Below are 25,952 nucleotides of genomic sequence, written 5' to 3'. Positions count from 1 at the left end.
GAGAGGCGAACTTAAGAGTGTAAGGTTCAAAAAAATGGCAACAATCAAATCCTTTTATATAGTATCTTTCATAATTTATCAATACAAACAAATTACAATTGTTGCCAGCGAGGTTTCATATCATAAAAACGTCGCATAATATGCTCATTATCAATAAAAAATAAATACATCTTTCTCTATGTAAACTCAGTGACCTCATTCTGTTAGGAACTACCCGGTATACTTGAAGAAAGAATATCAGGAATATTCAAAGTAGGACTACTCGGAATATTTGAAAGAGGATTAGCCGACATATTTGAAGGAGGACTAGCTGGAATATTCTAAGGAGAACTGGCTGGAATATTTGAAGAATGATTTAAGCACTATTTCATAGTGCCGTTTCATTATGTCACTGTATAATAAGAAAAAAAGAGTCGTAGACTCTTAACCCTAGAGTAAAATATAGTATATGACTACTAACTAATTAAGCCAAAGCAGCCTGCTCCACGATCGGCATCGATCAGAATTCATCATCGTGCACCTCCATCCCCAGCAAATACCAGAGATCCAGCCAACCGATGTCCCATAAGTGGTGGAAAAGAGAGCTCCAACCTGCCTCCATCAAGCACCAAATAGATCTAAGCCATATATTGTGGTTAGAGCAACATTTTAAAGGAAACCAAAGGAAGGAGATCCCACCAGTAACGATGCCAATAAAGGCATGCACATGGAAGGTGGTGGTGTTTCCACCGAAGCCGGAGCTGTACGCACCTTCCGAGAGGTTGTGACAAGTCGCGTGAGGAAAAATGGTCTGCAAAGCCCAAATTGAGTGAGATAGAGGAAGGACAAAGCAAGGTTTGATGGATAGGATGGTGAAGGAAGAGAAATAAGGATGCGAAGGGGAAACTGAGATTGGAAGAAGAGGGGATTAGAGCTAGGAGTGCAGGTAGATTGGGCCGAAACAACGGGGACAACGCAGGCCAACGATCATGCAGAAAATAAAAGAAGAAAAAGAGAAACAGGAGACAGCCACCGACCCTGGACACAGCCAGGGCCGGCGACGGAAGAGGGAGAAAGCAGTTGAAAACAAGCTCTCACAAGGGGAGAAGGAACTCTCCGTCAGAACGGAGTTTTGTACGTTAAAACATCTTAAAAACATCCTGAAAGTATTTTAAGAAGCTTATGGTGTGGAGAAAATTCTACAAAAATTGGATTTAAATTTTTTGTTTTTAGCATTTCGCAATAACATTGTAAAGGAGCTTAATGTGTAGAGTTTTTGCAAGACCTTTAGCTTGCACAGTAAGGAAGTTGTTACAAGCCATTTCGAAGCAGGGTTACCATTTATCGAGTCCAATAAGTGTTTTTAATCTAAATTTTAAGTCCCAAAAAAAAATCGATAACAAAAATTCAAGTGAGTCCCTAAACAGAGTTTCGTCAATTTTAACATCGCAACAATGTCCAGTACGAATAAGGTGGTGCTTATAAATCTTACTCTTGTATTTCAAAACACCAATTAAACGAGAGGGATTTAAATGGACCGGGACACTACAGACATGATGATTTCGTTTCATGCAAGTTGTTCTCCAATTAAGCACATTTGGAGCAATACACAATCAGGTAATTAAAGACGGCTCTAATCTTATAAGAAATAAATAAAGAATGAATTATGTAATACTCTGTCAACCCCGTTACAAAAAAGAATCATAGTAAAGTGGCAAGGCAAAATCTAAGCAGCATTTGCAGACAATTGCTAAAAAAATTTGCCTATCGATTATATATTCATTTGTGCTAACACAATGAGTATGGAGAACAACACACAGTTAGATTCGTTCTAACACAACGATTACACAAATCTTCGATTTACTTACAAATTAACGCTGTTAGCGATGAGAACACTTGAACCCTCTGTGAGTCAGTCAAACAGCCGAGAGCACAAACCAGAATCGACACAAACTCAAACTGCAAAACACCTACTTTACTCTGCATATCTCAACTTCATTTCTTACACACATCTATAAATAGTCACCACCTGAAAAAGGAAAACCAAGTATATGCTCACACTGCCAGATAAGAAAGATGCAATTTAGGATACGTAATCGGGTAAATTACTACAAGACCACAGTAGGTCTGGTTAGTCTTTTCCCTTCCATGGCGTCTTTCTTGGTCTGACACTTTGCGCAGAGGAAGGGGCCTTCCCATGGCTTTGATGCTGGGGAGAAGAAAGACCCAGAGTTTACCGATAAACCTTCTACTGGGGGCTGATCCACTTGGCAGACTGCGCATCGGAAAATCCCAGAATTTGCATCCACAGGAGAATCCTTCCCCAACCTGTATTTCCATCGAGAAAGGAAAGAAATTAGGGTTCTACTCAAACTAGAAATACAATCTTATGATTAGCAATTAGATAATAAACCATGCTGAACTGACCTTTCATCAAGCATTGCTGAACCTTCTTCAAACAACTCTTCTACAACTCCGATAGCAGAAAGCTTATTTGTTTTGTTCACAGAATTCTGACTTTTCTTCCCAAAGATAAGTGAAGCAAGCATGTTTGGTTTCTTCATCGGTGTTGGAGGTAAGACAGGATGACCCGAAGGGATTATGTCAACAACTACGCAGGTTGTATCATCTTTCAGTCCCCTTGACCTCAGAGCCTCCTGAAACAGAACAAAGAAAAGCAGGACTAGATCAGTAAAATCAGACTTGTTCTCTTGGGCTTAAGGTAATGTTTGCATTATAGGCGCATCACCTTAACGACCATCTTTGCAGCAAGCTCTGCAGGCAATCCTCGACATGACTTTGCCGCCATATCGGAAGACAAAGCATCCCAGATGCCATCAGAAGCTATTATAAGTCTTCCCCCAGCATTTGAAAGCTACATAACCAGGGAAAAAATAAGTTGAAAATTAAATTGTAAGAGAATAGTAAATAGAACCATTGGTTATAGCACAAGATGAATTTACCTTCACTTGCTTGACATGTGGTATTGGGACAATGTATTCTCCCACATCTGTGTCACCAATTGACCTAGAAAGGCACAATCCACCAGGCCAGCAGCGGAGGGGACCAACCTATGAACCACGTAAACATAAGAAATTTACAACCATCAAACAAATGTTGTTCCATTGAAAATTGAAATGCCTTTCCGTTTACAAGGCAGAAGGATGAAGAACAGAATAAACCAGGATATACCTCATTGCCCCCAAAAACATTTAGCCTTCCTACTTCACCCCCACTGGCAGTAACTCGCTCCCTCTCTTCTTCATTTTCTTCCAGCCTGTGATCAACAGTCAAGAGTGAAACAACACCTCCCTGGGTGTCCAATATGCATCGAGAATCCCCAACAGATGCAGCAGTCACAGTCCAACCATCGATCACAACAAAAGTCACCGTTGTACCAGAAGTTTCCCCTGAGGTTGATATTAAATCAGAATGCTAAGATAAGCAAAATCAAGCAAATGAAATAAATAATTATTGGAAATTCAAACGGCTTGATGTATACCTTTCTGCTGAAATTCTATATCAGTTTTGACAAATCCTGCAACCAGCGCCCGAGGAAGGGCAAGCAGCCATTCATGCCTACTGATTCCTTGCGGAATGGCACTCAAAACATTAGCCAATAAATTCTCCTTTGTAAAAATAGCAGCTGATATACCGTTATGCCCATCAAAAATCTGCAGACAATAATTTCAAATTTGTATCAGAAAGAGTGAGGGAATGAAGTGATGCTCTATCGGTGCTGACAAATGTATGAAAAGAAGAAAAGTTACTAAACAGTGATTGCTCTTTTATCACACCGTTTCAAACCTGAGAAAAAACAAAGTTACACTTAACCGGACACAAATGCAACTATCAAATTCACTCAAGGTAATCTTTACACTTTTAATGACTCTCAAATTCTTTTCCTTTTCTTTATATAGGTACAAAGAAAGAAAATAAAGGGAGGAAAGTACCGCAAAGACAGAAAATGTTGTTGACGGATCCGAATGAATTCTTTGGCAGTCAGTTTTTATAAGAAAGTAATCTTCTCCTTTCTTCGCCAAACCAGCCTGGCCATACTTCAAATAAGGTTTCTCAACTTCTTCACCCCTAAGCTCCTGACCAATCAGAGTCGCAAGTGGGATGAGAGGAGATTTCATCGCCGATACTTCAATCTGGCTCATTTTAGTGTCCGTTGTGACATTTCCAGGACCCAATTGCCAAAACCCTATTCATCCAAACGATTAAACTAATCTTGTCAGGACTTCATTGCAAACGTGTACATCTAAATGTACTAAAATCACCTCATACGTCCACCAACTGACTTGAATGATTTACACATTAAAGTTAAAAATTATAATTAGATAATGGAGCATATGACACTAAATTTTAAGTCAAATATGAAGCAAACAAAATAATGTTAAGCATAAATTAGAATCTTGCCCATCGGTCTAGGCCTACTGAATCTAAAACCGTCACCGGAAACTGACCTGGTGCTTCTATGCACATAGTTCAAAACAACTGTAAGCTACAAGCGAAACATACTACATACAATTTTGAAAGGGAAAAGAAAAACTAACAGAATTCGTACCGAAAGGGCAAAAAGAAAAGGTTGTTCTTGCCAGTATAATTTTTGAAATTTAGTACCAGTTTCTCAAAACAATCAATCAGAAGCCATTTTACACCATCAACATGAGAAAATTATATAGAGTACAAGCAATTGACAAAAAAAACCCCACCTACCAATCAAAATTTTCAACTTCCCTAAATAGCAAAATTCAAATTCAAATAAAAAACTTCACAAACTATGCAAAGATAGTTCCTTCAGAGCCCGAAATCTAAAGCAATCTTGCAGAACCCATTACAATTAACTCACACGCAAGTCTACAGAATCCCCAGGAAGTAAAATTGAGCTAACCCACGAACTAAATGAACTATAAAAATATTCAAAAATTGAGGAAATTCAGAAATAGTAAAAAAAAAAAAAAAAAGGAAAAATCAGAGGGAAATATTGGGGTACCTTTGAATGCAGAGCAAAAACACTGGTATCCAGAGACGGATCGAGCACGGAGGATCTGACATTGAAGTCCATCTAAAAATCCTTCATTGGAACTGAGCTCGCACTGGTTGCTCGGAAATAAACCCCAGGAGAGAGAGAGAGCTTCGCACTTTTTCTGTGATTTGATTGGAAGACAGCTTTAGAGAGAGAGAGAGAGAGGGTGGGCAAGATTCTATTGAAATGACGTTTATGTCCGAAATTTCCGGCGGAGAATTGCGAATTCGTGGGGGAAATGACGAAAGTGACCTTTGATGATGGAGTGGCGTTTGGTTGACAGCTGGATGTGGTTACCCGCACTTTTCATCGGCTGGTGGAGGGGACTGGGGAGCCTCACTGTTCGTATCTGCCAGATGAGCCGGTAGGCTATCTCTAGCCGAAAGAGTATTATGTTTACGAGAGATTTTTTAATGTGATCAATATACAGTATAATACATCATGTATTATTATATAAATTGTAAGATATGTGTGTTAAAAATTAATAACTTAAAAAAGAAAAAATTTCACCACTTATATAAAAACACATGGTGTATCACCCGTATTCCGGTTATAATGAAAAATTTCTCCATGTTTAGCCATATAGTCCTGCAAGAAATTGTTTTTAATGAATAGTGTAAGATCATATTTTATACCATCTCCAACCGAGTGAGTCAAAGGTCCATGGGCCAAAAACATAGTCCGTTTGACAAAAAACTCATCTTTAACCGAAGGGGGCTATATTTTAGCTCCCTCAATAATTTATTATTTTAATTGAATTAAGATGGTAGTTTAATTAAATTAAACTATCATATAAAAGTAAGGTTTTCAACTTTTCAGACATATTTTGAGTGTCATTTGTTGCTAAATGAATAAGCCTTCGGATTTCTTATCGCTATATAATAAAAAGGATGTGAAAATTTGAAATAAAATAAGGTAAAGTAGTATGGGATGGTAAAAATGAGGTGATAAATGGTGTAGAAATAGCTTAAGTATTTCTTATCTTATCTTTAAATTTTGTCTTAAAAAAAAAAATTCAAATCCAACAGTAACCTGATGTCTGCTAGCATGGGTTTGGGCTGGTGCAAACGGGCTGGCTAGCTGGCTCCTTTTGGCCAGCCCGCTGGCCTGGTGGATGAAGTATGGCCCAATGGGACCCACAAGCCATTTGGCCTAGCCCTCGGTTAGAGACGATTTTCATGTCAAAATGGGCTATATTTTGGCCTATGACTCTTTGGTCAGGTTGGTTGGAGATGTAATGGCCTTACATGATGGTGTGAGTTTGAATCTTGTATCTTAGATATAATCTAACAAAATTTACCGTTTGACAAAAAAAAAATTTACATTTGATGCAAATCTCAATTGTAGTTTAGATTAATTAATTGGGTCTACCACAATGGTACATATCACTCAATAATATAAGTTTCAGTTAATAATAATACTATCCACACACCCAACATTTATCTCAATTTTCGACCGTCGAATTTCTATATGCAAGATTTAACCGTTAATATTATCACTCTCTTCCCCTGTGCTCGCTTCACTTTCTCTTTGCTGCCGAGTACATACATTTATTTAAGGTTCATTACTTTCACTGCACAGTCTACTTTATTCCACTATTATTTTACTTTCAATCTTTAATTTATTCGTATTTTTTACATATCATTTTATCTTATGACTATGCCACCTGTCTGGAATGTGTCAACAATCCCTACTCCCCCTCCCTTCCATTGCCAATTGGTTTGAGTTGCTGCTTCACAAAACACGTAAAGGAACTTTTCAGCTAGGAGGAATCAGCGGTGATTTTCTTCAACATTTGTACCGGAAAGTTCAAGTACCTTCCGATGACGATGTGTATCTCGACCATTGTCAAGCTGTTGTTCATTTCATGCATGCTCACGTACTTTCGATTAAGTGAGGCAAGAACTTAACGAGGAAGATATAGTTTCCCAGTCTTTCTCCAGTCGGGAAGCTTGACCAAATTTGTACTTAGTAATTAATTAATCAAATAGGAACTGCATTACGACATTGATTTGTTTGTGTTAATTGATAATGTGGATACTCTTGCATGAACTACATAGGGTTTTTCAAACTAGTATGACTTCAATCATGCGTGAAGGACTTGTAGCTCAAGTTGTTAAAAACGGTTACCGTGCATCCAAGATATGCTCCTAATATCGTTTGTATCGAAAAGAAAAATATAGACTCACTTCAGTCCCGAGGGGATAGTAGTTCATCAGAATGTTGCGTTTGATTTCTCTACATCTGAAACAGTAATCCACACTGTCTCTCATTTTTCTTTTGAAGGACACATCAAAGATAAAAAATATATATCATCGTTGTTTGATTGTAATATCAACACTCATAAAAAAAGACGGAACGGGGTGCGATCGACAACATACATTTTATGAGCACCACCGGAGAAACTCAGGCAACCGGAAATATTGCCACTTTTAGAAAACCTCTCTCTCTCTCTCTCTCTCTCTCTCTCTCTAGGTATATATGAACACACAAAAAATGACCCCAAAAAAAGAAAAGAAGAGGAATCATAAAGCAAACTTCCCTCAACACACCATTAAAAAGCAACCTCATCGTCGATATTACTTTGCACTCCCAGGTCTTCGCTTCCCTTCACCGATCCTTCCACTTGCGGTCCTGTGCAGAGGTTGGCTCACCCCATTGGGTGGTTTCCGTGATGGCGAAGGAATCAATGATGGAATCATGCTCCTGGTGACAAGGCGGAAACATCTTATTAGAACATAGGTATATAAGAGATTTTGCATAGGAAACAATATGCTCATAATGCAGCTTAAAGAAAACAACGTAAACTTATAACAATCGGAGTTTACCTAGTTTCCGGGCTCCTTATTGGCCTTGAATTAGTTTTCTTCGCTTTTGATCCCAATCCATTTGGAATGCAGGTAGGTTTCAGAAGGTTTTGTTGCCAAAGCATGTCTGGCTCTGAACAATCACTAGTTGCAGCATCAAGTTGATCATCAGAGTCATCGGTGTTGGCCATCTCATTCCGACTCCTTTGTGCTTCATTGTCTGGGCTGTCCTCTTTGCTCGCCGTTAACTTTCCAAAATGTGGTTCCATGTATAACTTCGGAGGGTCAGGGAGGCTACTTGGACCAAACATCTCCGGCAACTGTCTGTTGTCCATATCCCAACTTCCTAATAGATTCTCTTCTCTATTTGCACCTTCATGTTTGTTCACCATGACCTTATCAACCCAATCTCCAGAGAGTACTGAATCCTTATCGGCTTCCTCCTTTACATTTAGTCCTTCATTATTAGTGGGTGGCCAGGGAGGCGAACGCCCTTGTGTCATCATATCTTGAAGATCTAAACTTCGCCTTTTTGGCTTCAATGCAGAAAATTTGCGAACCTATTGCAATCAAGATGAACCTCAATTGTTAGATTCATCAAATAACATGGACAAAACAAAATTTTCGGCTTATCAATTTAATACTTAACCAATACCTCTGTGTTTCCAAAATCATCTGCTGCTTGCATGGAAGCCCCAGACAAATCTCCGGTGCTTTTCCAATTAGAATGCAAAGGGGAAGACCCAGCAGACTTGATTCTGGATCTTTCTGGACTCATGGATTGTGAATATTTAAGTTGCGCTCGCGCTCCCTCGCTTTCCTTCCTTGCTAAGGCTGCCTTAAGTGTAGCAATCTTGTATGGACAGAAAAACTGGTAAACAAGAGGTTTTATTGTACGTTATAACTGGATATAAATTAACTACCTGTTCTTTGAGCTCTTTTACATCTGCATTGTCTTTGTTAACTCGGGCGGCACCAAGTTCAACTGTAGAAACCCTTTCTGCAAACTTGAGTGTACTAAGTGTCTCTCCGAGAGCGTCAGGCTCAGGGCTGATATGAACAAACATGAGCGTCTTCGCTTGCCCTCCTGATGGAATAAGGATGCATCAAATGATTACAACGGAGACCAACAAAAATGAGAAAAATGTCTGCAAGTTTATTAAACAATCTTACCGAGTGAGTCTTGGAGCAGCTGTGTGAGTTTACTGTTTCTGTAAGGAACGTGTGCGTTCTTTTGAGCAAGAGAGGCAATGACGTCTCCTAAAGCTGAGAGAGATTTGTTAATATGTTGTGCCTCCTTTAATCTGTCTCCCGTCACCTCAGATTTGTCAACTCTCTCACTTCCTGCCAAGTCAACTAGATGCATACAACCCCGGAGAATGCTTCCCGATGTCAGGTCTCTTCCGTGAACATGAACTGTCAAGCAACTGTTTATGAAATGTGATAGGAGTTAGTTTAGACGGATTCATGATCACTTCAGAGTTTTACTTGTAATGTGAAACGAGAAGGGATCAACTCAACGTCTGTCTAAAAGGACATCATTAATCTTACCTGTGCGATCTACTACTCCGGTCATTCATGGCTGTTGCACTCACTGAACGATTCTTATGCCCAAGGTTCATCAAATATATAACATCAAATGTCGATGAAACAGGAACAAGGTTCGCCTCAGGTACATTAATTCCGTTCTGAGAACTGTTGCGAATTTCTAATGTATGTTGGAGTTAAGGAAACACATGAATATGATATGCATTCTACAGAAAGCAATAGTAAGGAGAAGTTATTATTGTCAGCACTCAAGAAGGATATCGTTTGCTAGAACCCTCCACCGCCAGGAGATCCTTGACTTGCTCATTGTAAATTTCAAGCATCTGAACAGAAATTTCATAACAAATGGTGTCCTTTCTCTGTTCTGAGAGATAAAACAAATCACTGAGTGCTCTGTAATTTACACCTCGACTTTCCTCTGTAATATCCTTCGGTCCAGTCTACATCGGTGAAAAATATGAATTTATAACTCGTCAGGAGTGGTTTGGTCAAAGAGTAAAGATTATATGATGAAACATCTATGCACATATTTTACCATTGTAAAAGTTTTCCCTGATCCGGTTTGGCCATAAGCAAATATACAGACATTGTAACCATCGAGAACAGACCGAATCAGAGGCTGCGTGTCTGAAAATACCTCCTCTGCAGAGAAAGAAAAGTAGCAGTGAAAAATGCTGACACATATGAAAGATTAGAAATGAATCCATATCGAGAGTAGCTAACCTTGGGTTGAAAAAGGACCAAAAACTTTGTTGAAAGTGAAAGATTTCCTTCCCTCTTTGCCATATTTGGAAGGGGTGATAATCTTAAGACTTCTGTCATCTATGTGATCATAGCTACTGGCCCGGTTTGATTGCCCGGGCAAGAAGGGCCGCACTCGACAGTATACCCTTATATTACCTAACCAAAATAATAGATGGACCAATTAATCTCATACAAAACACAACTTATAGAACTCGAGACAATTTAAAGAAGACCGGAAATAGTACCTTTCAAATCCTGCACTTGATTGTATAACTTGCGATTTTCTTCAAGAACCTTCTGGTATCCTGTTGCTGCAGAAGCCAAACCATGGAGGTGCTTGCCTACATGCATGGGAAACTACTCATGGTCCTCCGTTGAGAACTTGAAACAACTTTAAAGTATTCGAAAAAATGTGAGCTAAGCGAGCCTTGTTAAAAGCATTTCAAATCATTTTTCGTCACAAGTCATACCTAGGTTGTTGAACTCCTGCCGGTACCTCATTTGTAGAAGCTTCATTCCTGCTTTTGTATCGTATAGAGTATGTTTCAGTTCCTACAGAATACAGACTATTAACATAAGTTTCCAGTACCTTAGGGCAAACAAAATTTTGTAGCTGCTAATATGATACAACCGCAGTTTACCTGAATATCTTTCTGTTGTCGGTCAACCAATGTTATCTGCTTTCGAGACTGACTTTTTGATCCCTCGTCATGGTTGTATATTTCCTCCTCTTTGTTTTCAGAGGCAGCGTTCTCTTCAATCTTAATCATCCATCAATGGAAGCAAAATGTCACCCAATTGTGCTACTGATAAAACATACAAACAAAACCGAGACACTTGCACAAAACGAAATCATAATGACACAAATTTGCCAATTCTACGGTGAATCTAAAACTTGTACCTTCATATCACCAGAAGCACATTCAGAGGCACAGTCAGAAAGAGGTCTATCAGGGCCGGACAACATCATATCTTTGGAAGTTGTTTTCATCTGTCATGTTATAAAGAATTCTATCATCCCACGTATAACATTTTTTCTCGAAAGGAGGCAATGAGCTTTCTTTGGGAAAAAAGCAATGCACATATGAAACGGTAAGCCAATGCTGAAGAAATGCTGCTGCTTACCAGTTCGCCTTGGCTAGCTAACCGATGCTCAAACTCCTCCATGACTTTACTCAGCAAATTTTCCACAATCTGTCAAATGCAACAAGAAATTGTTTCTCTAAGTTAGACATATATGCATATATAAACAGGAGCGTGCTCGGGTGAAACGAGTGGAGACTGCCATCTGCATTAGTGTGATTTATTAAGATAATCAACATAAAAGGTAGAGGAACCCTTACGATTGGTATGTCTTCTTGCCTCTTGTCCGAAAGCACTTCACATACTAGCGCATGTAAAGAATGAGAGGAACTCTGCAGATCAGAAAGAAGAACAATTAATTTCCTGCAATATTACGAGTGTACAATGAAAAATTGAGAAACACCTACTGCTTCATAGAGATCTTCACAGGACAAACTTTCGTGTGGCTTTTCGCCCCATGATAAGGTCCTTGAAAAGGGTTCTGAATTTTTCCGCAAGAAGTATTTCCCGCAGGCAGGTGGTTTCAAAGCTCCACCATATTTCCATGATCCAATTCCACCTCCTTGTTTCCACTCATAATATGATTTCAATGCTAGAACGCAGTTCACAATCCTCGCAGATTTCCCTCCCTGTAAACTCAGAATGTGGAATATGTCACACCCGAATGACAAAATAACCACAGAAATCATGCACTTCAGCCTAAATCATATGGATTCATCAACACGATAATTGTTTTCTGAGCACAAACCTGTTCCAAATCGGAAGCTTCAAAGGTTGGAAGCCCCATTTCCTCCACAGCCACACGGAAGTTTCTAACATTTTCGAAGTACTGATACGCTGATAGAGCTGCCCCATCGGGAATAATAACGGAGTCACAAGGGCCTTCAACTACCTAAAAACAAATCTCCAGTTAACGTTATCAAAACCAGTCAATAAACAAAAGGGCTTGAACAAATGCAAAGCGAAAACCAAGTTGAGGCATTACCTTTGGCACAGCTCCGGGTTGAACCTTGTTAAGAACATTGCAGAGGATTATTCCACTTCGCAATCCAAGCCGGAAATCTTCTTCAGAAGGCTCAGCCGGCAAATCTTTACCCCCCACAACGCCAACCGTCTTTCGTAGCCACCTCGCTGCTTCATACCTTCTCAAGGCTGCTCAACAACAAGGCAACATTCATAGGATCAGAAGATTTGCTTCTGCTATGGAATTGTCATAAATTTGGAAGAACCAATGAAACAGATAAATAGAACAAAAATTAATCCAAGATTAAAGATTAAACAGATGAAGAAAAGATGATTACATGCTTCCTCGGCCTTCCTGGAAGCCAAGTCGATATCGCTCAGACGACTCCCATGCTCCTGAAGAACGCATTCAACCACAGAAGTTATGGAGAACGGCAACACTTGCTCCGTCGCCATTTACCGCCAAAAAAAAAAAAAAACCCCAGGAAAACACCAAAAATCTGACCGTTAAAATTCAACTCCTACCCATTAATCCAACATGCTAAAACTACCCAAATCACAATTCAGAAGCCGAAATTGCAATGGGAATACCGAAAAGTTTGAATTTTTTTTTGTTTGAAAAAAATGTGAAGTTTATAAAAAAATATGGAAATCTATGAGGTATAGATTCAAATTAGAAATAGGGGAAGACTTGGATGTGAAGATACAAAAAATATAAAATAGGTTTTGGAAAGTAAAGAGAGAGAAGATTTTTGGGTTCGGATGACTTGATTCTCTCTCTCTCTCTCTCTCTCTCTCTCTCTCTCTCTCTCTCTCCCTCTCCCTCTCCCTCTCTCTCTCTCTCTCTCTCTCTCTCTCTCTCTCTCTCTCTCTCTCGTTTTAGGCTTTAGCACTGTTTTCCTTCTCTTTCTCTGTTTGTGGGTTTGTCTAATATTGAAGGACAAAAGCTACCCCGAACCTGGTTCCGAGCCTCTCGCCGGCAACTTGGCTTCAAGCCTTTAACTGTTTGTATTTAACGGATCACAAAATCTTTTAAATTTAACCAATTAAAAAAAAATGTGTGAAATATAATAAAAAGAGGAGAGAATCTCTTTGGTGAATTGGATTGGTCTTGAGTCAAACATTTTTGTCTCTAATATTAACATTTTCTTTGTTACTTTGTTATTTCATTTTTGGTTGTGAGAAGAAGAGAACAACTTACACAATACGAGTACATCATCAATGTGATGTTTCGTATCAATGAAGTAAGGATATATATGTGAACAAAAACTTACACATGCCTTTATTTTATTGACGTGAGACCCTACCATGATAGTGTATCCATACCATATAAGTCATTCTCATGAGAATGAGTTTTTTTCTTTCTTGGAAGTGGGTTAATGGGGTATTTCTTCAATTTTGTGGTAACATGAAACCTAGTTTGACCCTTGCCTTCCTCTTTGGTTAATTGGATTCGTGTTGGATCAAATATCTCTAAGAAACTTGACTTTTGCCTTTGTTTCTCATTTTTTTTTTTTTTTTGGTTAAAAAGGACTAAAGGAGGTGTGGCTTGGGTATTTATCAAATATAGCTAAAAATTAACTTTTAATTTCAAAAATGTCATTTTTTATAAAATATTTTAAATATATCCAAAATTCCATCTAAATAGACACAAATAGCCTCAAATTTAACAATCAAATAAATTATGGTAAATTACATTTTCATACCTTAGGTTTGGGGTCTATTTCAATTCCTTACAACATCTTCAAAACATTTCAATTTCATACCTTAAGTACTATTTTATTTCAAAATAATACATTCGTTACATTTTCCATCCATTGATCCATTAAATGCTGATGTGGCTACCACATTTGTACCACGTGGTTGCCAAATGTGTGCCACGTGGCAAAAAGAATAATTTTTTATTATTTTTTTTAAAACCTGGAGAAAAAAAAACCTGATTTAAAAATAAAAATAAAAATAAAAAAGAAAGAAAGAGAAGCAATGATCCCTGCACCCCCGCATACAAAGTTTACAAACCCACATACCCCCCAACAAACCCAGAAACCTTCCCTTCCCCTTACCTGCCGGAACCTTCTCTTCTCCCCCCCCCCCCCCAAACATACCCAGATCCGAACCTTTCCCCCCTCCCCCCCTCCCCCAAAAAACCCGGACCTAGTGCTCCCCGACGCATCGCCAAGTGGGCTCGTCCCACCCTCGCATCTCCGCTACACACCCCACTCCTTAAATTCACACTCATTAGGAAGACAGGATCTGGATTGCAGGGAAAGGGAGATGGGTTTTTTTTGTTTTATTTTTTTTCCTTCTTTTTTTCTGATTCCCCTTCTTTTCTGGGTTGCAGATGGGATGGGTTTTTTTTTTTTTTTTTTCTTCCCCTTCTTTTCTGGGTTACATATGGGAAACATGGGGGGGGGGGGGGTGTAGTTCTGGGTTTTGTAAGTTTTTTTTTTTTTTTTTGCTCTTTCCTGGTTGAAGATTCAAATGGGGTTTCGGGTAGGGGTGGGGTGATGGGATCTGTGTTTCCTAGGTTTTTTTTTTTTTTTTTCCTTCTTCCTTCTTCTTGTTGTTGTTGTTGCAGGTTTAGGGATGTTGGGGGTGGTTGCGGGGAGATGGGAAGGGTTTCAATTTTTTTTTTTTTTTTGAGAAAAATCAGATTTAAAAAAAAAAATTTAATTGTTTTGCCCCGTGGCACACATTTGGCAGCCACGTGGCATATATGTGGCAGCCACGTCAGCACTTAACAGATTCATGGATGGAAAATGTAACGGATGTATTATTTTGAAATAAAATAGTACTTAAGGTATGAAAGTGAAATATTTTGAAGATGTTGTAAGGAATTGAAATAGGCCCCAAACCTGAGGTATGAAAATGTAATTTACCCAATAAATTAAAGGTTTTTTAGCCAAAATGATTCGTGACATTGACATAACTCTTTAATCTGGTCCTTAACAATTAATGATAATCAATAGTAGTGTTCTTAAATTTGTCTATCGTGAATCATTTTAGTCTGTATTTGAATTTGTCCATTGTGGTCATTTTAGTTTTTTCGTGAAAAATCTGTCAATTGCTCTGTTAGTGTGATGATGTGGCGCCACGTGGGTCTCACAAATACAATCATATAATGACATTTAGATTAACTTTAAAAACTATTTTTATATTTAAAACTAAAAATGATATTAGTAAGAAAAAAGGTGTTGAATGCATGATTGAAATTATGTTGCTCCCACTTGCGGTAATCGCGGCGGCGCTCAATGTCGGTGATGAGGGGGTCGAAGGGGATAGGGTTTGTGGTGGTGGAGTGTAGAAGTGAAGGTGAAGTTGGATCGGATCTTGAGGTGACAATAGCTAAAAAACCTTTAATTTATTTAATTGTTAAATTTGAGGGTATTTGTGTCTACTCAAGTGAAATTTTGGACATATTTGAAAGTTTTTATCAAATTTGACATTTTTAAAATTAAGAGTTAATTTTTGGCTATATTTGATAAATACTCGTGTCGCTTTGTGTAAGGTAGATTACTGAGAAATTTTTTAATATCGTCTTGCTATTACAAATTTATGTGTTATTATACATTGTATGACATTATTAAAATATATATAAACAATATATAATACTAACAAATAAAATATACATATTATAACGTAAGTGAATTTATTACACCACATAAACACAACGAAAATTAAGAAACATAACATTTGATAAGAGTCAGAATGTAGTCAAAACCTTTTTATGTTCAAAGAGTAAATATAATCTTCCACACATTTCTTAGAAAAGTCTACATCTTCTCAAATGACTTAGTCATCTACTTGACATTAGGTTAATTGATAGAAATGACCTAGTCTATGCTTTCACTTTGCTTATGTGTAAAGCCTAAACATGTGACCATATTCAAAATAAATAAATAAATAGATAAATCTTCAAATTTAGGATATGATCATTAGGGCCATTGTACTTGACCTAAATTTGAGAACTTGGCCTTTTTAGATATTATTACTTGAATTAAACTTAATATTATTCAGCTGCTAGTTCTCATGCAATTAATCAAACTCTTCATAAAGCACTTTAATTTAATTAAACACCATATAAACAAATTCGCAATTATGAAAAACAAAATTTTAAAATATAAATTTCAGTGGTTGAGGACGAATTCTAAGTCTGTATTTTACACGGCATGCCTTGTGTTTGATTCTTAACGCTCGTGAATTACACGATGATTGCCAAGGAGAGGCTGAAATATCTCAGTGAATCTTCTCAGCCTCTAAAAAAATGTACTGTCATGACAAAGCCACCAGCTAGTTCCCTTTTTCTTTTTTCTTTTTTTTCTTTTTTTTAAAAGTAATGAAAAGGAAATTGAAAGATAAAAAACACCAGTTGCATGCACCACCCTATCCACTTTGCCCCTCATTCCACTTGTCACTAAAAGATTATAGATGACTCATTTGAATAGCACATGATATGTGCACCACTTCATGATTTAGTCCACTTGTAGTCACAATAAAAAAAAAATTCTTTTCTATTACAAGCTTATAAACTAACAACTTTAAACTTTGCTAATAATATTTCTTTCATTTGGGTTCACTTATTTTTTAATGTTTTTTTGGTAAAGTTGCATAACCCTAGATCCTTCTAGGTTTTGTCATTGTGGTGTGGTGGGGTGGGGATAAGGTGAATATGCAAATGATATTCAAAGTTTTTTTCTTTAGGGTCTATTGGAAGCAACTTATAATTCATGATCCAAACTCCATTTGAATGGAATGGCCCCAAAAATGAATTCAAGATTGTCAATTACAAAATAATTATTATGAGCATCATGGTAAATAAAGAAAAGAAGAAAACACATTTTTCAGTTGTTCTAACAGTATTCAGTTTTTACCTTGTTCGAGAAGGTTTTAAGTTTGGTTCATATAAATTGCAAAGATGATATACAAGCTCGTTTGTAAGTACTTTTAAAAAGTTTTCAGTCATATTAAAAACATTTCTAAACGATCTTTATTTGTTAAAAATATTAGTGAGTATATTTGTAAATATCATATTATTTGTTAAAAAAAATGAGAAATAGGTACGGTGTCAATTGGGGCTCTGTTACCTCCAACGGTTGAATTATTCAAACTTACCCGGTTCGGATTACGAGCCTAGACAGGTTCGGCACCAATTTTAAATGTTCGTTGGTCGAAGATTTGACAAAAGCCGTTGTGGGGCCCAAAAGTTAAGAGGTCCACACGAGTAGGACCCAAAAGCACCACGCTGGCTTTGTAATATTTAGTTAAAGACATCAGGCTGCTGGCCCAAGCCCAACAATCACACAAGTGGGCCCCACAGGCCCGGTTAAAGACCTACCCAATAAACAAACACGACAACAAATTCACATCGTAAGTTATTTTTAATCAGAGTTAATTACAAATTTGTCCCCTTAATTTTAGTGGTTGTTCCACTTTGGTCCTTGTACTTGTTTTCATTATAAGTGGATCCTCAAAACTTTTAATGTGTCAAACAAGGACAACGGTACTGAATGTGTTTGACGTAGAAACTTTCGGACGAACACCTTTTAAAAGTTTGAGGACCAATTTGGAATGAAACCAAGTAAACATGGTTGTACTATAGTTTATTGATATCAGTATTTTTTTTTTCTTTTTTTGGTGCAACGATATATTTTGCATTAAGGGAGAAGGAGAGTTCGGTTAAGCCATATAATGGACAACTTAATTTGGTATCGAATTCATCATGTACAATATTCGAACCTAAGACCTCTCACTTATAAGTGAAAAAGAATACCGTCATATCGTAGTACCGAGTAACTATTGATATCAAAATGAATGTGAACGAATGACATCATAGAGATAGAGCCTAGAGGCATGTCCCTTCCTAGGGACGAAAGCAAATGTGCACATGTTTAGGTTGCAAATAGACCATGCATATTTTTTAGTTTGGCCAAAGCGGGAGACCCTCCATCTCCAAACAAGTTAGTCATTGTCTAAAGTTGCAGGACACTTATGTTTCCAAATTAACTAGAATCTCTAAACTTAAGGGATCCATCTTAATGAGTCCCACAAAGTTTAGTGAACTGTGATGTGATAATGTCTTTTTTTTTTTTATACCATTGTTGCTTTGCATGATAAGGAATTACTTTTACAAATGATGCAGTAGTCGTCAATAATTGTCAATCATTGACATACATGGAGCTTGTTCGTTATTAAGACCACTATAGGTGTTGGTAATTATCATCCCTTGCCACCATAACTAGATAATGGCACCCCATTTGCACCAAATCGCTAGCTTCGAAGGACAATCATGATTGAGGAGAGATTTTTGGCTGTTTGCGGAGATACATCCCTTCATATAACAATAAACACATGATCTCGGTTGTATGAAAGATAAGAGAAGTTTTTGGCTGTACGTATAGATGTATCATCGTCTTTCAGTAACACTCAATACATGATGTCAATTGTATGTAAGATTCTCTCCAATTTTGGATCTCACTGACCCAACACTTTTGGCTATTTAACACTAGATATCCGAACCAACGTAAAGCTCAGGGATTAGGGCTTTGGTTTGCACTTTGGATCTGCACACTCAAAAAAACGTAGAAGGAACATCAAGATCCAATGTCCAAATTCCAATCATCTGACCCTTTTTTTGTGAAATAAAAAATCTCAACCTAACAGGACCCAAAACTTATCATAATTTTCATAATTTTGAAGCATATAAATAAAACATGTTGAAAAGTGAGGCCATCATATGCAGTTGTGGCTGGTGAGTCAAGCCAGTCATGGCACTTTCCCCCTAAATCATGACAAGATCAAAATTCTATGTCTTTTGCTGCCTGGCCTCTTTTGGACCAAACCAAATAAGATGGAGGTAAGGGGCAAAGTTACAACATGTAATTTCTCTCACTTGGTGACATTTCTCCACATTGGTTTGTCTAATGCTCCAGCATCATGTAGTTAAGTGTGTTAGTGCAGTGTGACTATCACACACAGGACTAATATGTTAATTTAAATGTTTAGCACACACTCCTAACTGAAAGAAATTTCATTTTGAACTTATGTCGAAGTTATGGGTGTTCTGCTTATTTGCAGTCGTTGATGTTTGCCTCTTCAATTTTACTTGGCAAAACGGGAAAGGAGCCTTTATGTAACTACGACAAAGGGTGTTGCCGAACTTGTTTCCCAAAACAAATAAATACAACTTATCATATGAGATTTCGGACAAGCATAAGTCGCATTGTCTAAATGACTAAATGGCTTATACTCGTCCACAATTTTATTAAGTTTGAATATTCCTCCATAACTTAGATTAGATTAAATATTGCTCAAACAGAAAAAGAAAAAAAAATAGTAGATCAAAATAATGGGAAACTTTTGTGTGCTAAAGAACTTGTTAAATTAATATGTCTACACTCCTTTGATCTCACACTAAAATCTAGCATGGAGGAGCTTGGTGAAATTAAAGATAAGCACATTAATTCAAGAGATTTGGGATTAAAGCTTTGGAGAAATTTTTCAGTATTCAGGAACACTGCTCGATACATCAAGTTTCATAAAACAAGTAATTGTGTTTTTTTTTTTCACTTATCCAACCACTTATATTATGACATTTTGTATACCAAACCGTATTCCCGGCACTCTAAAAAATCTCTCAAAGCTTTGGTGTTCTTTTTTAAGGGGCCAAGATTCTGTCTTCTTTTATCCCAAACCTTCATTATTATAAGCTAATCAGTCACTAGGTGGTCCATAAAAATTTAGTTTGAGTGGCTAGGGGATAGTTAATAGCCAATGCCATTGAATTAGACAACTCAACTCCCTTCAAGTCGTATCATATGTAGGGAAAAAAGGAAGTTGATGAGTTGTTAAACCTAAAAGAAAGGTAATTGATTCCAATTAGTGATTCAAAATATTGTAAAGCAATAAGATATGTTAAAAGTATCTTCTAGGTTTTTAGAAACCTAAATATCTGGGGAATTAAGAGCATCTTCGAGATAAGTTGTAAAATTATTAAAATTTTTATTTCAAGAGTGAAATCTAAAAAATTTATCTCCAACATACTTCATAAAAGAGTCTTCGTTATAGCAAAATGAACGGTTACTCTTTAGATTTAGAGATCAACTGTTCATACGCTGAATATTAAAAAAATAATAAAACTCAAGGGTGTACCCGTGAGCCGAGGAGAAAGGGAAGAGAGAAGATGATTTTAGAAAAGGGTAATAATAGGAAGACTAAATTTTATAAATTAAATGATGTGGTTGTTGATGGTTTAAAAGAAAAAAATAACCTCAAATCATTGAAACCACTTTTAGATTACCCCAAACAAGAACTTTAATGAATCAAGGGCAATACTGAGCTTCAATATGCGCTTCTTTCATGAGGCAGAGTAAGGTGAAGAAAAAAGAAATGAAAAAAAAGAAAGAAAAAGAACATGTGGAGGTTATTTTAGGATTAATAGGGGTGGGAAACTAATATTTTAATTTTTTAACTTTTTATGGCCAATGGAATTATAAGTAGGTGGGAAAATAAGATAATGGGTTAGGTCTAGTAGCACTCTAAAACATTCAATGACACATCCCGACCAAAATCAAGGCGTGCTGATATCAAAGCCAATCCCTGGCCGGATGTGTGTCGATGAGGACGTCAGGGCCCTAAGGAAGGTGGATTGTAAGATCTCACAATGCCCAGGGGAGTGGATCCTATAAGCCTTATATGTATATTCTCATCTCTACCTAGCACGAGGTCTTTTGGGAGTTCATTGGCTTCGGGTTTCATCGGAACTCCGAAGTTAAGCGAGTTCGGGCGAGAGCATTCCCAGGATGGGTGATCCACTAGGAAGTTCTTGTGTGAGTTCTCAAAAACAAAACCATAAGGGCATGGTCGGGGCTCAAAGCAGACAATATCGTGCTACGGTGGAGTCGAACCCGATATGTGACATTCAAGGTTTGTTAAAATAGAGCAAGTTGTTGGAGATCAAAAATTAAATAAATTAACTAAAGTAGTTGTTTGACACTATTCACCTATTAAACTAGCAAAAATTTAACAAAAATGTTGGAGATGCTCTAAAGCTTGTATAATTGGATCAATTGGTTCTTGGCCTAGTGATCAATGACTAATGAAAACTCGAAGAAACTATAAATTTCAATTCGTCCTCCCCTGTTGATTTAAAGGAGAGAATGCATAAACCTAAAAGAAAATACTATGAGGAGTGCTTAAGGATTTGAATACATCGCATAGGAATTAAGACGCGTAATTAAGTAAAGAATTGCAAAAGGTCAAAAGAGAGTGCGGAAATCACTTCTCTTTCAAAAAACAAAATGAGACATTAAAATTGAAAGACCTAAAAAAGAAATTCAATTGCTAAGCCACAAAAACATTGATCAAAACCCAAATTTGGTATCTCAACCCAAGCCCAAGTTTTATCCCTACCTTATGCAAGAGGTCCAATGTTGGTTAGATCGAAGTTCAAGTTTATTCTCCAAAGCCCAACCACTAATTATAAGCCTAATTAACATAGGTAGTGTGTGTTTATCCACCAAACACAATAACTTTACCATTAATTAAGCATGAATGGTTGAAATTGCATAAGCTTAAAAGTTAAAATCATTAAGCACATGACAAATAAGACCCCATAATCTTTTTTTAATAAATTCATGTTTTTTACTTACGGTTCTTGTTAAGCGGAAAACCTGCAGTATCATATTGTAATAAGTGTTATGTGAAATGAACGGGCGAGGATTAAAAGAAATTATAGAATTACGGGAAAAAAGTTAAGATAATGGATCCACACCAACTACTGCGTGCCATACTCAGCTATAGGAGAAATTTTACAGTGTGTTGAAAATACAGTATCATAAATTGAAAGTAATAATACAGTAGATTGAAAACTTGAAAAAAAAAATTCCAACCAATAATATTATGACACTTTATGTATCGGCCAATATTTCTGGTACACTAAAAAATTTCTCCAGCTGTAGGCTCATGTCGTCTTGTGATTAGAATTATTGGGTGCATTTCCTTAATGGGCTGATTTCTATGGTGGAGCTTAACACAAATTTTAGTGGGGTCTCACCAATTAAAGAAATAAACCCTTTAATTAACAATGGGAATATAAAATAAAGAAACCAAAAAACAAAAAAAACTTATCTAATTAACTCTTTAACTTTATGACTAAATAAATTTATTTGTAAATGTGTATTTCAGGTGTTGATTCTCAATCAGATTTGGACGTTTCAAAATGTATCTTTGTATGTGAACTCAATTAGTCACTTTAATATTTGACAAAAAAATAGTCACTTTAATATACAAAATTATGTTGCCAATTAAGCTTCCTAAAATATGTTTTTATATGATATTGGCTTTTTCCTTTTTGTTGCTTAATTAGTATAGAATGGAAAATACAATCACAGTTTGATAAGTGTTTTCAAATTTATCGTTTTGTGTTTTTTTAATAAATTATTTTACATATGCACCAAATTGTAAAAAAATAAATAGATTTTTAATGGGAAATTGACATGTAATGTTTACCATACAATTTAATTTTAGAGCGTGTTTATTTATGTAAAATGAAAAATAATTTGATTGTCGACTTTTTGCGCTTTTATCCACACATATAGAACACAAAAAAATGCGGGTTCTAATGGTGGAGCTTACCACACATTTTGGTGGAGTCAGTTGATTTTATAGAAAATCATTTCCACAATACTATAGAGTATCAAATATTTCGAGGCTTTTATTCTTTAAATATTTGGTAAAAATCACAAAAACTGTGACATAATGGTTAAAAGGTTCGAAGTATGAGATATTCTGGAGCACTTTAGAACTTTTGTATAGAAAATCCTTCTTCACATCCCTAATTTACTTTGCTCAATCTTAAGCAAGTAAAACATGTCAATGTAATATTTGGGATGCACGTTTATCACGTCATCAACTGACAACTAATGTGATCATAATTAACATAAATCTAACACGACAACAAAATAATAATTTTGCATATGACATTGCAATATTTAAAAATGGGATACAAGCGGGAAATTTTATGATATAATTTATTTTAGTTTAAAAAAAATAATTGTTATTAGCACTTCAAAAATCTTATTTTACACTCTAAACTTTTTACAGTTAGAAAGAAAAATATAATTATAAGGAGTATAGAATAATAATTTTATAATCCTAATAATAATTCTCTAAAAAAATATAAAAAATCCGAAAAAGTAAGTCCTATGGGGGGACGTTCTTTTTTGGGTTAAAAGCCAATCAAATCTTTAAAATCTGTCCCACGCAGTGAATCGAAATATACCAAACGCCTACAAAAAGTCAAAATCCATCCATGTCGGTACGAATGACGGCCCCGGAAAGCGCAAGGGCAATTCCGTCATTCCAGAAACGGAAACATATTACTGGGACTCCAACTTGCGTACGCCGTAAGAAAATACCATGAGGAGTGCATAAGGTTTTGAATACATCGCAGAGGATTTAAGACGAGTAATTAAGTAGAGAATTTCAAAATATTAAAAAAGAATGCGAAAATCACTTTATTTTAAATAAACAAAATGAGAACAACAAATTGGAATATCCAAACAAGAAGTTCAATTGCTAACCCACAAAACATTGATCAAAATTCAAAACCCAAATTTTTCATCTCAACCCAAGCCCAAGTTTCATCCTTACCTTTGCAATAGGTCCAACATTGGTTAGATCCAAGTTCAAGTATGTTCTCCAATGCCCAACCACTAATTATAAGCCTAATTAACATAGATAGTGTGTTTATCCACTAAACACAATAACTTTACCATTAATTGAGCATGAATGGTTGAAATTGCATAAGCTTAAAAGTTAAAATCATTAAGCACATGACAAATAAAACCCCATAACTTATTGTTCTTGTTAAGCGGAAAACTTACAATATCATATAGTAATAAGTGTTATGTGAAATGAACGGGCGAGGATTAAAAGAAATTATAGAATTAGAGGGAAAAAGTTAAGATAATGGATCCACACCAACTATGCGTGCCAAACTCAACTGTAGGACAAATTTTACAGTTTGTTGGAAATACAGTATTGTATATTGAATGTAATAATACAATAAGTTGGAAACTTGAAAAAAAAAAAAATCCACCAATAATATTATGACACTTGGTGTACTGGCTAATGTTCCCGACACACTAAAAAATTTTCTCTAGTTGTAGGCTCATGTCGTCTTGTGATTAGAATTATTGGTTGCATTTAACGGGCTGATTTCTATGGTGGAGCTTACCACATATTTTTTTTTTGTGGGGTCTCACCAATTAAAGAAATAAACCATTTAATTAACAACGATAATGATGGGAATATAACATAAAGAAACCATAAAAGCTTAACTAATTAACTCTTTAACTTTATGACTAAATAAATTTATTTGTAAATGTGTATTTCAAGTGTTGATTCTCCAGATTTGGACGTTTCAAAATGTATCTTTGTACGTGAACTCGATTAGTCACTTTAATATACAAAATTATGTTGCCAACTAAGCTTCCTAATTATATGATATTGGCTTTCCCCTTTTTGTTGCTTAATTAGTATAGAATGGGAAATACTTATCCTGTCAATCACACAGCTTTTTTTTTTTAATACATCGGTATTTTTACACTAAGAGAAAAGGGGTTCAACTAAGCCACACAATGAGCAACCTAATTTGGCATTGAATTCGCCATCTACGAGATTCGAACCTAAGACCTTTCACTTCCAAATGAAGATGAATACCATTAGATTATAGTACTAAGTGGGCCGTCAGTCACAGTTTGATACGCGTTTTCAAATTTATCGTTTTGTGTTTAGTAATAAATTAATTTCATATGTGCCAAATTGTAAAAAAATTAATAAATTTTTAATGGGAAATTGCCATGTAATGTTTATTATACAATTTAATTTAAGAGCATGTTTATTGACGTAAAATGAAAAATAATTTGATTGTCGACTTTTTGCACTTTTACCCACCCGTATAGAACACACAAAAATGCGGGTTCTGATGGTGGAGCTTACCACACATTTTGGTGGAGTTAGTTGATTTTATAGAAAATCATTTCCACGATACTAGAGAGGATTAAATATTTCGAGTTTTTTATTCATCAAATATTTGGTAAAAATCATAAAATTTGTGACATAACAGTTAAAAGGTTCGGAGTATGAGATATTCTGGAGCACTATAGAACTTTTGTATAGAAAATCCTTCTTCGCATCCCTAATTTACTTTGCTCAATCTAAGCAAGTAAAACATCTCAATGTGATATTTGGATGTGTGTTTGTCACGTCATCAACTGACAACTGATTTGATAATAATTAACATGAATCTAACACGACAACAAAATAATAATTTTGCATATGACATTGCAATATTAAAAAAATGAGATACAAACGGGAATTTTATGACATAATTTATTTTAGTTTAAAAAGGAAAATTATTATTAGTACTCTAAAAATCTCATTTTACAACCTAAACTTTCCTCAATTAAAAAAAATATATACTTATAAATAGTGTAGAATGATAATTTTAAAATGATAATAACAATTTCCTAAAAAAGTCGAAATAAATATGATCCGAAAAAGTAAGTCGTATGGTCATTTTTGGGTTAAAAGCCAATCAAATCTTTAAAATCCGTCCCACGCAGTGAATCGAAATATACCAAACGCCTACAAAATCCATCCATGTCGGTACGAATGACGGCCCCGGAAAGCGCAAGGGTAATTCCGTCATTCCAGAAATGGAAACATCTAACTGGAACTCCAACTTGCGTACGCCGTAAGAAGCAACGTTTTTTTTTTTACTCTCCCTCTCTCTC

The 25,952-nt window shown here is 36.2% G+C and overlaps 2 protein-coding genes across 2 annotated transcripts; both read right to left on the bottom strand.

Annotated features, from left to right (window-relative positions):
* Positions 1-1,726: 1,726 nt before the first annotated feature.
* LOC137722775 (putative protein phosphatase 2C 5) lies at positions 1,727-5,393 on the bottom strand. The gene is made up of 8 exons (XM_068461862.2): positions 4,979-5,393; positions 3,933-4,186; positions 3,482-3,653; positions 3,172-3,389; positions 2,943-3,050; positions 2,729-2,854; positions 2,407-2,636; positions 1,727-2,307 (listed from the first exon to the last, which is right to left on the bottom strand). Exons 2-8 carry the CDS (start codon positions 4,140-4,142, stop codon positions 2,088-2,090), a joined length of 1,284 nt encoding a protein of 427 aa, XP_068317963.1. The 5' UTR covers positions 4,143-4,186; positions 4,979-5,393; the 3' UTR covers positions 1,727-2,087.
* Positions 5,394-7,309: 1,916 nt separating this feature from the next.
* Positions 7,310-12,974, bottom strand: LOC137723294 (kinesin-like protein KIN-14I). Its single transcript, XM_068462448.2, has 19 exons — positions 12,495-12,974; positions 12,179-12,345; positions 11,942-12,085; positions 11,601-11,822; positions 11,454-11,525; positions 11,236-11,304; positions 11,012-11,101; positions 10,752-10,871; positions 10,581-10,662; positions 10,356-10,451; positions 10,090-10,266; positions 9,902-10,008; positions 9,628-9,806; positions 9,370-9,531; positions 8,992-9,245; positions 8,742-8,905; positions 8,474-8,671; positions 7,840-8,378; positions 7,310-7,717 (listed from the first exon to the last, which is right to left on the bottom strand). The coding sequence occupies exons 1-19, from the start codon at positions 12,610-12,612 to the stop codon at positions 7,591-7,593; spliced, it is 3,087 nt and encodes a 1,028-aa protein (XP_068318549.2). The 5' UTR covers positions 12,613-12,974; the 3' UTR covers positions 7,310-7,590.
* Positions 12,975-25,952: the final 12,978 nt, after the last annotated feature.

This window comes from Pyrus communis, chromosome 4 (assembly GCF_041283825.1).
Source record: "Pyrus communis isolate YQ-2024b chromosome 4, ASM4128382v1, whole genome shotgun sequence".
NCBI classification, from domain to species: Eukaryota; Viridiplantae; Streptophyta; class Magnoliopsida; order Rosales; family Rosaceae; genus Pyrus; species Pyrus communis.
Note: the sequence above shows the minus strand (reverse complement) of the source record. Positions and strands in the feature narration are given on the sequence as shown.